Raw genomic sequence first — 15,000 nt, forward strand, 5'->3', positions numbered from 1 at the left:
GAGAGAGAGAGAGAGCGTCTAAACAGTCTCTCTTCGCGGCTTCTCCCAAATCAAAAGTCAACAACGCGGGAATTCTGTGAGCCAGTAGCCAAAAAATAAAAAAAAGCACCAGAGGGCTCTCTAAGGGCTGTATATATAGAGTATATATAGAGTATATTATAGAGCACATACCTGCCCCTACGAAAAAAGGCTCTTAAAAATATACCCCGAATCGAAAAAGGTAAAAAAAAAAAATAAAAATAAAAAATCCGGATTCATATCCATCTCAAAATGTATAGCCTCTAATGTTTGCACAGCGCGAGGTCTGTTTGTGGACAACGGTGATGACTAAACCTTTCTCTCTCTCTCTCTCTCTCTCTCTCTCTCTCTCTCTCTCTCTCTCTCTCTCTCTCTCTCTCTGAAACTTCTCTCTCCTGCTCTGGCAATGTTGACTCAAATTTGATTAGAGCGTTCGTGTTGATTTTTATTTTTTCTTTTCGTCTACGTCGACGGCTTTGCGGAATGTTCTCCGTCTGGGTTGGTTTGGGGGGACGATTGCAGAGGTCCACACTAGACATCTTCTACATTTCAATGCTTTAAAATTTTATTCAAATAAAATCGGTATAAGTCATCTTTCCCGCAAAAAATTGACTAAAAAATTGGCCTTCTTGTGGTTTTTTTTGTCAATTTTCGCATCCATTTTTTCCATCTATCTCGTCTCCACCGGGCCTGGGCTTCAGAGGGATATTAGATACCCCCTTCGCCGACTTTCTGAACGGACAAGCATTCAAGTTTATCTCCTAGTGGCGAGCAACAATGCAAAATAAATCTACGGGCGTCGATACTCTAGTTTCAAGTTGCTTGACATCGATAATCCATCGCTCAGCAGTAAGCGAGCGTCGTTACCTTTACAACGGCTCCCTAATACTCCCGACAAACACCCCAAAAAAAAAAAAAAAAAAAAAACACAGCTCTCCAGTCATGCATTCCTTTCCTTTTAAACCATCAAACAAAGCCTAGACTCTCATCCTCGCTTAAAACATTGCTTCCCCGCCCTCAACTCCTTCGGCAGACTACTGAAACACCTAGTCTCAGCCACAAGGTCAACTTAAAGATGAGTGGCAATGAGACGAAGGTTCGCCCGTCGCAGTCGGGGCCAATTACGCCCGGAATGTAAATGACGTGATCACGAGATGGCAATCGTTTCCGCCCCGTTTCGTCATCTTGTTAGCGTTAGCGGCGACGACGGCGAGAGAGAGAGAGAGAGAGAGAGAGAGAGAGAGAGAGAGAGAGAGAGAGAGAGAGAGAGAGAGAGAGAATCTGAAACCCTCAGAAAGTTAGGTAATTGTTACTATGATCAGCTATGGCGTCCTGTGGTGAAGGACCAGCCTTCACTAAGTGAAGGCTACTATAGCCCACGGGCCAACAAGGGTCTTTCAAATCCCCTATCGTCCCGTGGCAACCTACCGTTCAGGAATCAGACTCGTTAGTCGAGAGATCAGTGGCGTTCAATAGTAAGCTAGTAGGCAGGAGATATAGAGGAGACAATAGGAGGAAAAATAGGAGACTATTCAAAGGAAAACAGGAAAACTGTCATGAGGAAAAGGAGCAAGAGTAGAAGAGAAGAGGAAATAAGAGAACGAGGGAGAACCGGAGAAGAGAGAGAAGATTCAGATAAAAGAGTAAAATAGTCAGATGAGAAGGAAGATTAAAACTAGCAAGAAAGGAACAGCTGTGGACAGGAATCTGGGATAGCAGTCTGGGACAGGAATTTGTGACAGGAATATGGGAAGGGAGTCTGGGACAGGAATTGGGGACAGGAATATGGGACAGGAGTCTGGGAAAAGGAGTCAGGGATAGGAATCAATGCCAGGAGTCTGGAATAGGAACCTATGCCAGGAGTCTGGGGTTGGAGTCTGGGACAGGAATTTGTGGCAGGAATATGGGACAGCAGTCTGTGACAGCAGTCTGTGACAGGAGTCTGGGACAGTAATTTGTGACAGGAGTCTGGGACAGGAGTCTGAGACAGGAATACGGGACAGGAGTCTGAGACAGGAATTTGTGACAGGAATATGGGACATGAGTCTGGGACAGGAATCTGGGATTGGAGTCTGTGACAGGAATTTGTGACAGGAATCTGGAATTGGAGTCTGGGACAGGAATTTGTGACAGGAATCTGGGATTGGAGCCTGAGACAGGAATTTGTGAAAGGAGACTGTGACACGAGTCTGGGACAGGAGTCTGTGACAGGAATTTTCGACAGGAATATGGGACAGGCTCCAATCCCAGACTCCTGGCATAGGTTACTATTCCTGGCTCCTTTTCCCAAACTCCTGTCCCATATTCCTGTCCCAGACAGAAGTCTTGGCCACGACAATGCCAGGAGTCTGGAAAGTCACTCTGCCAAAGGAATCAGGAACAGAAAACTGGAAATGGACAACAACAGGACCTGGAGGTACTGGAGGAGGGTTGAAGGCCTGCTGAGGGCGGGGGGAGGGGGGGGGACGACCCCAGACGCCTCCGGACCACCTGAAAGAGAACTCACTCGCTTGCTTGGACGGTAGATAAGCAACAGCAGAAACAGCACAGTGTCAGTATGACCGCCAGGGCGAGGGTTTCCACGCCCACAAGGCCCCTCGATGCTCCTTCCATTGTCTCCGGATCTTTGTTACATCACCTGCAAGGAACAAGAGAAACAGGACTTCAGAAAGGACTTCAGACAGGATCCTGAAAGTCTGAGGGGTGTTCATGATGGTGAGAAGGACTGGAAGGAACCCTTTGGGGAGTGTGGGGTTCCTCATGTGAGAGGTGGTGGTTGCTGACCAGTATGAAGAAGGTAGTGAGCCTGAATTGTGACCATGACGATGAAAGCGTGGATGATGATGTCAAATAGTATGAATGATGATTCTTGATAGTGAATATAATGATTCTTAATAGGAAGTAAGATGAGCCTTAATAATAATGATGCAGACAGTCCTAATAATATGCATAAATTAACAAGAAAGTTCTTCAGGATAAATTAGGTGAAAGTTTTCAGAATAAATTAGGCAAATTAGAAAGTTTTCAGAATAAATTAGGCAAATTAAAAAGTTCTCAGAATAAATGAGGTAAATCAGATAGTTCTTATGAATAAATTCTTCAATAAAATGTGAATGGGATAATAAAGTAATTTTTAATAATAAATATCATTTATAATAGTGGGTTTTCAACTCCAATACCCTCTAACCCGGCCCCCACCCACCACCAGGGGTACTAGAGCCCAGGTAGATACCCACCCAAGCTGATGAAATAATAAATACGGAATATCTATGTATTGAAATGAATTATGTATAAAATACAGGTACAGGTTTAGCCCACTGGTCGAAATATCAATCAAACATTCATTCTTTGTTTTATTCAATGCTAAAAAAACTGAAGGGTTTGGTAATAGTCTTGCTAACTTATAAATGAGGGCGTGCTATTAATATAACATCAGTTCATGAAGTGGGGTCTATTTCCCATTCTCTCTCTCTCTCTCTCTCTCTCTCTCTCTCTCTCTCTCTCTCTCTGTGTTTCTCTCTATATATATATCTCTCTCTCTGCTTCTCTATCTCCGATTCTCTCTCTATTTCTGTTTCTTTGTTTCTCTCTCTCTCTCTCTCTCTCTCTCTCTCTCTCTCTCTCTCTCTCTCTCTCTCTATCTATCTTTGTTTCTCTCTCTCTCTCTCTCTCTCTCTCTCTCTCTCTCTCTGTGTCTAAGTCTTTTCTGTATATCTTGTGTCTGTCCATTTTTTACAAGTATTACTTCAGTCACTGTTCCTTTGGGCTCCAAGAGTAGAATCCTCACTCCTCTCAAACGGCCTGGAAACACTCGTTAGGCCGACTCTTCTCATATTTATTGCGGTACTCTTAGGGGTAACCGGCTTATTGACCGTTTCTTTCCTTTTCCTGCCAAGCTCTGGAATTCCCTTCCTGCCTCTGTTTTCTTCTTTTCTGGCTTTTATAATTTTCCTTTCTTTTAGAGGCTAAAATGTCTGTTGCTTCCTATGTGGCTAAATACTTGGGCCTTCTTTCTTTTATTTATTTTTATTGCTTAAATCTTGCATAATTTCATTGTATATATATACATTATACACACCAATATATATATATATTATATAAATAAATAAATATATATATTTATATATATATAATTTATATGTATATACACACAAACACACACATATTTATATTATAATAAAACAAACAAACTTAAACAACTGCCAATATACGACGGGTCTAGCTCGAGGAAAATCAAAGAAAGCAACAACAGAAAAGAAGAAATTCGTCCCAGCCACAACAAAGCCAGAGACAGAGAAAGAGTGAGAGAGAGAAAAAAAAAAACACCTCGAGATTGTTAACTGTAAAAAGCTTTCTGAACTTTAGTCTTCTAGAGTGAATCTCGCTTGGAGGAGGAGGAGGAGGAGGAGGAGGAGGAGGAGGAGGAGGAGGAGGAGGAGGAGGAGGTAGGAGTGAGGAAGGGATGAGGAGGAGGATGAATGGAGGAGGAGAAAGGGACGTAGGAGTGAGGAGGAGGAGGAGGAGGAGGAGGAGGAGGAGGAGGAGGAGGAAGGGAGGTAGGAGTGAGGAGGAAGGGAGGTAAGATTGAGGAAGGGGGGAGGGAGGTATAATGAGGAAGGAGGAGTAGGAGGAGGAGGAGGAGGAAGGGTTTGAGAGAGGAAGGAGGAGTAGGAGGAGGAGGAGGAGGAGGAAGGGTTTGAGAGAGGAATGACGGTAGGAGTGAGGAGGCGGGGGAAGGGAGGGAGAGAGGAAGGGAGGTAGGAGTAAGGAGGCGGAGGAAGGGAGGGAGAGAGGAAGAGAGGTAGGAGTGAGGAGGAGGAGGAGGAGGAGGAGGAGGAAGGGAGGAGGAACCCAAACCAATAAAACTAGGAAAGCCATTTCGAATGAACTTCTCAATTTCTTGCCTTCCTGAATTCCTTCCTTCCTTCCCTCCTTTCTTTATTGAGTCGTTCCTTTGTCTTGTTTGTTTGTTTGTTTGTCCGAAGTCAGTTTCTTAATTCGGTTAAGTAATCATTTCTTTGCTTGAATCTACAAAGTGAGCTTATCCTAATTTCTGTCAATGGGGAAGTGACTCCTTTGTTCATATTATTTCGTCTATAAAATCTTATTTTCTTTGTCAGTTTTCCTCAGTCTTCTAAAACAGAATCCACCCTAAAATCTATAACCTATAAACTATAATCTATAATCTATAGTCTGTTGAACAGAAAGATGATAAATCAATTATCAAGAAAACAGAGACTTCATTTTTATGAAGATCAAATCCAATCGGGTAATCATCGAGGTTGCTTTCTGGCAACCTCCGACTTTTCGCGCCAAAATTTATACCAATTAGCCAATATTATCTATATTATTTGCGCACCAGCAGAGCTGCGCACGTTCGTTACAGCGACGTCGCGCAGGGGAGATCTTGTTGAACTACATTTCTGTTATATGATTGGGTTAAATTGAGACGTCGCTTAATGGGAATAAATAACTTAATTATTGGCTAATTGGTTCACTAGGTTGCACAGGAGATGCCAGAAGGTGCCAGAAAATTTGCTCGTGTAATATATATATGTGTATATCTATAATATATATGTATGTATATACACTACATATATATGTATATATACATATACATATTATATATATATATATATATATATATATATATATATATATATATATATATATATATATATATATATATATATATATATAAGAGAGAGAGAGAGAGAGAGAGAGAGAGAGAGAGAGAGAGAGAGAGAGAGAGAGAGAGAGAGGGCGAGTAACGAAGTCCCAATATGTAAAATTCACAGCAAAGCACTTTCCAGGTCACCCCTAAATATCGATAAAAGAAGGAATTGAAAGGCACAGAGAGAGAGAGAGAGAGAGAGAGAGAGAGAGAGAGAGAGAGAGAGAGGAAAAGATGCTGAAAGCCTTCCCAGAATAATGACAGCTGGAATTCACGTATTTCCTTGTTTTCAAATTGTTTTATTTGCGTTTTGAAAATGAAGAATGCATTTGGCGTTAGTGTGTACACAAACACACACACACACACACACACACACACATATATATATATATATATATACATATATATATATATATATATATATATATATATATATATATATATATATATATATATATTATTTTTGTCACATCACCGTGATTCATGTATAAGCATTAAGCTACAAATGTTTAAAATCTAATTCGCTCTACCTCGGAAATAATATCTTTTCATATATGTTATCCGAAGGGGAATTTTTTTAATTGATATTAAGTGCCGTGTGGTTTAATGTGCGTCACTGTAGTCATGCGTTCTTGTCTTCCGTGGTTCGAGTCCACGAGACGACGAACTTATTATCAACTAAAAAAAATTCCCCTTCGGGTAACATATTTGAAAATATACCTTTTCCCAGGTAGAGTGAATTGGATATTAAAGGACGTTTGTAGCTTAATGCTTACACACACACACACACACACATACACACGCACACACATATATATACATATCCACAAACACACACAAATACATTAGTTTTCCGGTTATAAGCAAGACTTTATGAGATGAGGTAGCCTGCCCAAACCCACAATCCACTATGGCTGAAACCCTCAACAGTCAACTATCTGCCAGGTATACGATTCCCCGCTGAAGCCAGCGACAGTGAAGAATGATTTTAGACGGAACTCTTCGAAATCAACCGGGAGGTCTAACCACTGGACCACGAAGACTCAATCGAGTTTTCTGTCCATCCGCTACAGCGTATAATATAATCAAGGCCACCGAAAATAGCTCGGCAAATGAAACTTAAACGCGGCCTGGTGGTGGCATGTCCTACATCGCTGCCAGAAGCACGATCATGGCTAACTTTGACCTCAAATAAAGACTAATAAATAAGGAGGCTAGAGGGCTGCAATTTGGTATGGTTGATGATTGGAGGGTGGATGATCAGCATGCCAATTGGCAGCCCTCTAGCCTCAGTAGCTTTCAAGATCTGAGGGCGGACAGAGAAAGTGCTGACAGAATAAAGTGCGGAGAGAATAAAGTGCGGACAGAAAAAGTGCGGACAGAATAAAGTGCTGACAGAAAAATGCGGACAGAAAAAAGTGCGGACGGACAGACAAAACCCGGCACAATCGTTTCCTTTTACAGAAAACTAAAAAAAAAAAATGTATTTCTTCAAAAAAAAACAAAGAAGAGGAAATAAAACACCAATAAAGACTTCAGTCACAGACTGAACAAGACTGACTAAAAAAAAAAAAAACACTCAATAAAAAAACAAGAGTCGGTTCCTATATTTCCCCGTTCGCAAATGGCACCATAAGACCCCCTTGGGGAACTCCGGTTCTCTTGCTCGTACAGTTTTCAAGACTGAGGGGGGGGCCTATGCCATTCCCCCTACCCCCCACCCCCAACCCCCCCAAGTTTAAACTAAGTTTCAATGTTTAATTTCGCTCCCGGCATAGCGAAGCCTGGATAGAATATTTACATTGACAGGGAACGAGGATTAAAAATAGAGAGAGAGAGAGAGAGAGAGAGAGAGAGAGAGAGAGAGAGAGAGAGAGAGAGAGAGTGACTACGTGTCCGCGGTCTGTAACTTTCCAGAAGTTCTGTGTCTGGGTTTTGTGACATTCTACGTCAAAAAAATCTGAAAAAACATATAATGTCAGTTTTGCATAACCCCAACAAAAACATTCCAGTGTTATTATTATTATTATTATTATTATTATTATTATTATTATTATTATTATTATAAACTTCCGGAGTTTTAGATGAGATAAAAATAAAAATTTTATCATGTTCATCTCTCTCTCTATTTCACTCTTGTATCACAAATTTGCCTCTCTCTGTCTCTCTCTCTGTCTCTCTCTCTCTCTCTCTCTCTCTCTCTCTCACCTACGACTCACCCGCTCCTCTCTCTCAGAAGACTCCGTAGAGCACTAAAGCTTGTGGCGTGCATACAACTCGGTCATATCAGCGAGATCGAATGCTTTCACTTGTCCCTCTTCAGAGGGAATGACTATCTAAAGCGGAGGTAATTTTCCTTTGTTTATATATATATATATATATATATATATATATATATATATATATATATATATATATATTTTATATATATATTTATATATATTTTTATATATATATTTATAAGGTTTTATACTTCATGGTATGAAATTCAGTGAAAAATTCGCTGAATTTGCGAAAAAAATAGGCAAAACAATCGACGGTCACACATGGCCATGAAGTTGATCAATGGCGTCCTCCCCAAATTATCTACTCTGGCCCGGAACTGAATTTGTCGCTTTGCGAATGTCGGCTGTGGTTATTATTGCTTTAGTTTAGGGGTCTCTCTCTCTCTCTCTCTCTCTCTCTCTCTCTCTCTCTCTCTCTCTCTCTCTCTCTCTCTCTCTCAGGTAGAATACTTTGAGAGGTACAAATAACCTCAATACATACGTGATGTATATAATTTCCCTGACTGCCTGTCTCACTGTCTATCTGTTTATCTCTCTGTCTCTCCATCTTCCTGTCTATCTGGCTCTCTGCCTGCCTGTCTCTCTGTCTATCTATCTCCCTGTCTACCTCCAGGCAGACTCTGACAGACCGCAGAGACGAAAGGAAACCAGAAAAAAAAAATGGATGGAAAATCACATCTGAATCGAGATTGAAATATGAAGTTCTGTCTCGAAAGATGTTGGTCTTATTCTTTTGTTTTTGATTTTTATTCTCTCTCTCTCTCTTTTTTTATAGGGGTGGGGGAATGGGGAGGGGGAAAGGAGGGTGGATGGTGAATTGACGGGGGAGGGGAAGGGGAAGAGAGAGGGAGTTGAGAGATGTTCTTCCAATAATCTTAAATAGAGCTTACGTTGGAATAAAGAGAGTTGAGTGACTACGTCGGATAGAGAGAGAGAGAGAGAGAGAGAGAGAGAGAGAGAGAGAGAGTTGGAATATTTAGAGAGATTCTCTCTTTCTACTCTTACTTATAACAAGGAATGAAATTAAGCGATTTGAAACATATCACTCAAATGATTCTGTTCACCCAGGCCCATGAAACTCTCAGCTGCGGCCCATGAAACTTCCACCCACAGCCCGGTGGTGGCATGTGTTGTTGGCATCTATAGCGGTGCCAGACGCATGATCATGGCTAACTTTAACCTTAAATAAATTAAAAACTACTGAGGAGGCTAGAGGGCTGCAATTTGAGGGCGGACAGAAAAAGTGCGGACAGATAAAAGTGCTGACAGAAAAAAGTGCAGACAGAAAAAAGTGCTGACAGAAAAAGTGTAGACAGAAAAAAGTGCTGACAGAAAAAAGTGCAGACAGAAAAAAGTGCTGACAGAAAAAAGTGCCGACAGAAAAAAGTGCTGACAGAAAAAAGTGCCGACAGAAAAAGTGCTGACAGAAAAAAGTGCGGACAGAAAAAGTGCTGACAGAAAAAAGTGCAGACAGAAAAAGTGCTGACAGAAAAAAGTGCTGACAGAAAAAAGTGCTGACAGAAAAAGTGCAGACAGAAAAAGTGCTGACAGAAAAAAAGTGCAGACAGAAAAGTGCTGATAGAAAAAAGTGCTGACGAAAAAAGTGCTGACGGAAAAAGTGCGGACAGAAAAAAGTGCTGAAGCACAGACAAATAGCCATCTCAAGAGTTTTCTTTTGCAGAAAACTAAAAAAAAGAAAAAAAAAACTCTCCAACACTTTAGAAAAACTCTTCTTCAGCCAACTGCTATTTTTACCTTCGGAGGAGACAAAAAAAAAAAAAACCTTGTATTCCATTCCATTTCCTTTTACTGGGTTTGTTCTCAAACCCTCCAGGGCAAATAGACAGTGAAGAACAAAAAGAATATGTGTATATATATATATAGTCAGTATACATACATATATACACCTAATACACATACCCTGTCAGTATACATATACATATCACAACACATTATTACAATGCATAAATCCACTACAGATATGTACTGTAGATATTCAGTACAATTATAATGCACTTATACAGCTGCATAATACATATACATGCATACGTAGTATTCATGAATATAGTAAGCTCTTGAGAGAGAGAGAGAGAGAGAGAGAGAGAGAGAGAGAGAGAGAGAGAGAGAGAGAGAGAGTCAGACGTGTGATCAGAATTCTGTTAAAATGTATGCTGCAATATCGTAATTGGAAAACGACCTCGATGAGGTTATCCTCGAGCTAACGGGGTGAGATAATTCGTGTGATCTCTCTCTCTCTCTCTCTCTCTCTCTCTCTCTCTCTCTCTCTCTCTCTCTCTCAAGCGTTTGAAATCAATACTAAATTTGATTCATTATCGCCAAAGGATTTTTCTCTTTATTCATGAAGTTGGCTGGCTCTCTCTCTCTCTCTCTCTCTCTCTCTCTCTCTCTCTCTCTCTCTCTCTCTCTCTCTCTCCACAAATCCTGCCATGGGCAGCAAAATCTACATAGAACGAGCTTTCGTTTTCGTCCTGATCTGCAAACATTAAATCCCCAACGACAGGTAAGGAGAAAAAATATGCATCAGTAAAAAGCATTCAAGAGATGTGATCTTATCAGATTGCAAGGTGAGTTAGACTCAGTCTAAGGATGCCTCGTGTAAGTACGTATATATTAATATATATACATTATATGTTGTAGGCCTCATCTTAGACACACGGTAAATCCCAGAATTAAATCCCGGACAGGAATCCCAAACTGTAAACCTGATCACAAAAATAACAGCAAATCCTATCCTATGGCCCTTTGATAAGCACTGCAGTTAAATCCCATCTTGGAAACCTACTCTCAGACTTGGAATAAACCCTAAAACTAACTGAAAACCAGTGCAATAAATCCCCCCAAAAAATCAGGCTGGAAAGTAATCCCACCAGAGTTCCGGAGGTCCCAGCAACAAAGCCAGAGTGCTGAAGAATCTTCCTGCAGTTAAATCCCATCTTGGAAACCTACTCTCAGACTTGGAATAAACCCTAAAACTAACTGAAAACCAGTGCAATAAATCCCCCCCAAAAATCAGGCTGGAAAGTAATCCCACCAGAGTTCCGGAAGCCCCCAGCAACAAAGCCGCATGGGGGGAGGAGGGGGCAGGGGGGGGGTTAGGGGGAAAGTAATCTTCCTGCCATAGAACAGGACACAGAGGGCTAATTACAAACAAATAGTCGCTCTCCTCTCTTATTCATTGTCCGTCCCAGGGTGGAAAAAAGGCTTCTGTTTGTTTATTTCTCTGTTTATTTGCTTTGTCATGAAAGGCCACCGGGACGGGCAGAGTAGTAGCCTTAAAACGAGAAGGACTCGGGTTTCAAAATTGCAGCCAAAGAAGGGTTGATAGATATTTCTCTTTCTTGTGAGGGAAAGAAGAGTCTGGGAGAGAAACCCAAAGCCAGGTGTGGTATCTGTGTGGGAAGAGGTGGTTTGACGGGTGTTACGAGGGGGCGAAGGGCTTAGAGATAGGATGGGGAAATGAAAGGCAGAAGAGGTAAAATGGAAGAATTAAAGGAGAGAGGTAAAAATGGCAAAATAAAATGAAGAATGTGATATACAAAAATAAAATGAGTTTGAAAAATTTTTAAAACAAACAAAAGAATGACGGAGAGAGATAGACGGTGAATGATGATTAAAATGAGACGAAAAAGAGACTAAAAAATAAAAAATAAATGTGAATTAAAGTAGATGACAATACAATTATGAGCTCTTTCAAAATCCAATAATTTTTTGCTGATATCTACAGTAATACTATAGGCTATTATTATTATTATTATTATTATTATTATTATTATTATTATTATTATTATTATTATTATTATTATTATTATTATTATTATTAATAATAATAATAATAATAATAATAATAATAATAATAATAATATCAGCATCATAATATAATAATATTATTAATAATAAATAATAATAAAAATTATTATTATCATTATTATTATTAGTAGTAGTAACTAAGCTTTTTTCTCATATAAAAAACAAAAACATCTTTTGCATGCCAAGGGAAAAAAAAACAGAGCTGGTATAGCCTTGATGGTGCTACGACATAAAAAAAAACCCATCTCGAATTATTTAGCTGAATAAAAAAAAACTATCCCTCGTGAAGTTATCCTCGCATTCTTAGCATTTAACAGAAACCTATTTTTTTTAGAGAAAAAAAACTGATTGGCAGCAACCTTGATCATTTCCAAATCATCTTTTTTATTCATTAGGTGGGAATAACTTTTTTTTTTATTTTTTTGTGTTTTTTTTAATGTTTGCGCCCGTCCAGACTTTGGTAATTTCCAGCCGGTGAGAAAATTCTCTCACCCCACCATTTCCCGAGTTAGGGCTGAGATCATCTCGAAGAAGAGAGAGAGAGAGAGAGAGAGAGAGAGAGAGAGAGAGAGAGAGAGAGAGAGAGAGAGAGAGAGAGTAAAGAAATATTAAACAAGAGAGAAAAAAGACAGAGTAAAGGAATGTATTTGAGAGAGAGAGAGAGAGAGAGAGAGAGAGAGAGAGAGAGAGAGAAGAGAGAGAGAGAGAGAGAGAGAGAGAGTAAAGAAATATTAAACAAGAAAGAGAAACAGAGTAAATGCATTGAGAGAGAGAGAGAGAGAGAGAGGTGAAAACCAGCTCATTAGCAGCAGTCTAAATTATGTTTCTCCAGGCCATAAATTTTAGATATTGGCATAAAATTTGCACGGGCAATACTTTAATCATTTGCAAGGGTTTGCCGTATTTTTCCTGCAATATATTTCACTCTTGGGGGAAATTTGGCCATGGAGTTTGTGATACTATTTTACATCTGTCTATCTATACATCTATACATCTATATATATCTATATATATCTATATACATATATACTGTATATATATATATATATATATATATATATATATATATATATATATATAAATATATATATAAACACATGTATATATATACTCTTAAAAACAATTAAGTAATTAATGCGCCTAAGTTTCTTCGGCGCAATCGAGTTCTCTGTACAGCGTATAATGCTGTATGAGCCACGGCCCGGTGGTGGCCTGGCCTATATCGTTGCCAGATGCAGGACCATGGCTAACTTTAACCTTCAATAAAATAAAAACTACTGAGGCTAGAGGGCTGCAATATGGTACGTTTGACACTTGGAGGGTGGATGATCAACATACCAATTTGCAGCCCTCTAGCCTCAGTAGTTTTTAAGATCTGAGGGCGGACAGGAAAAAGTGCTGACGGACAGACAAATAGCCACCTCAATAGTTTTCTTTTACAGAAAACCAAAAACTAGCCTCTATTCTCTTGTACTCTCCTATTTTCTCTACACATTCAGATCATCTCAAGATCTTTCTACTCATACAATTTCTGTGATGCGACAGGGAAAGACAGTCTCGCCTAGAGGTACATAACACTGGTTAATAGGTATCATTCAGTTCTTGGAGTTTTAGTTTTCCCTGAAAGAAAATTATTGTGCCGGCTTTATCTGTCCGTCCGCACTTTTTTCTGTCCTCCCTCAGATCTTAAAAACTCCTGAGGCTAGAGGGCTGCAAATTGGTATGTTGATCATCCACCCTCCAATCATCAAACATACCAATTTGCAGCCCTCTAGCCTCAGTAGGTTTTATTTTGTTTAACGTTAAAGTTAGCCATAATCGTTCTTCTGGCAACGATATAGGCCGAGCCACCACCGGACCGTAATTAAAGTTTCACGGACCGCGGCTCATACAGCATTACACCGAGACCACTGAAAGATATAGATCTATTTTCGGTGGCCTTGATTGTACGCCGTAGCGGCTGTACGGAAAACCCGACTGCGCCGAAGAAACTCCGGCGCATTTTTCACTTGTTTCTATTCAAGACCTGAGGTCAAGAGGTCCTTGACCTTTGACGTAACCGCGAAATGGCGGCTGGGCCTGAATACCAGAGGGTTGATAACATCAGGAAGAGTCACTTTCAGGCCTAAGGGGATTTTCGGATGACGTAACATTTAGGCTTAGACTGAGATGATTGCGTTGTGGAGATTTATATATATAAATCATTCGTTTTGTGATTATTTCTGTCTGGTTGTCTGTCCGTGTCTCGTTACATATTTCTTCGTTCTCTTTCTCTCTCAGTAAACATTTCTCTCTCTCTCTCTCTCGTTAAATATTTCTTTACTCTCTCTCTCTCTCTCTCTCTCTCTCTCTCTCTCTCTCTCTCTCCGTTAAATATTTCTTTTCTCTCTCTCTCTCTCTCTCTCTCTCTCTCTCTCTCTCTCTCTCTCTCTCTCTCTCGTTAAATATTTCTTTTCTCTCTCTCTCTCTCTCTCTCTCTCTCTCTCTCTCTCTCTCTCTCGTTAAATATTTCTTTACTCTCTGTCTGTCTGTCTGTCTCTCTCTCTCTCCCGTTAAATATTTCTTTACTCTCTCTCTCTCTCTCTCTCTCTCTCTCTCTCTCCCCGTTAAATATTTCTTTACTCTCTCTCTCCCTCTCTCTCTCTCCCCCGTTAAATATTTCTTTACTCTCTGTCTCTCTCTCTCTCCCGTTAAATATTTCTTTACTCTCTGTCACTCTCTCTCTCTCTCCCGTTAAATATCTATTTCTCTCGCTCTATCTCTCTCTCTCTTTCTTTCTCTCTCTCTCTCTCTCCCGTTAAATATTTCTTTACTCTAGCTCTCTCTCTCGTTAAATATTTCTTTACTCTCATTAAATCTCTCTCTCTCTCTCTCTCTCTCTCTCTCTCTCTCTCTCTCTCTCTCTTCTCTATTACTCTACAGACTTCCGCATCGCCACACGATAAAAACCCATAACTAACGACACTGGAAAACAGAAGAAGAAAGAGAAACCCAAAGCGAAAAATCCATTCACAAAAGACCAACTCCCATCAACTCATGCCTCGGCAGCAACGGAATGACTCATTCATTCCTTCGCCAACAGGCGTCGCAACGGCGTTGGTCACCGACGCCCATCCTACAAACGTTAAGCCTCGATTATAGAGGGCATCTATAACCCATCCTTAAGTCGCAAATGACTTTATAGGAGGTAACAAT

The 15,000-nt window shown here is 40.1% G+C and overlaps 1 protein-coding gene across 25 annotated transcripts in view; it reads right to left on the reverse strand.

Moving 5' to 3' along the window:
* LOC136830021 (glutamate-gated chloride channel-like) overlaps positions 1-15,000 on the reverse strand; it is a 376,171-nt gene that overhangs the window by 89,092 nt on the left and 272,079 nt on the right. For all 25 annotated transcript variants that reach the window (XR_010850531.1, XM_067089219.1, XM_067089229.1 and 22 more), the window contains one exon: positions 2,525-2,656. Coding sequence is in view for 24 of the 25 variants with exons in the window: in XM_067089219.1 (XP_066945320.1) it covers positions 2,525-2,631 (107 nt within the window). In the remaining variant the exon portion in view is untranslated. The remainder of the gene's footprint in view (positions 1-2,524; positions 2,657-15,000) is intronic.

This window comes from Macrobrachium rosenbergii, chromosome 45, assembly GCF_040412425.1.
Source record: "Macrobrachium rosenbergii isolate ZJJX-2024 chromosome 45, ASM4041242v1, whole genome shotgun sequence".
Taxonomy (NCBI): domain Eukaryota; kingdom Metazoa; phylum Arthropoda; class Malacostraca; order Decapoda; family Palaemonidae; genus Macrobrachium; species Macrobrachium rosenbergii.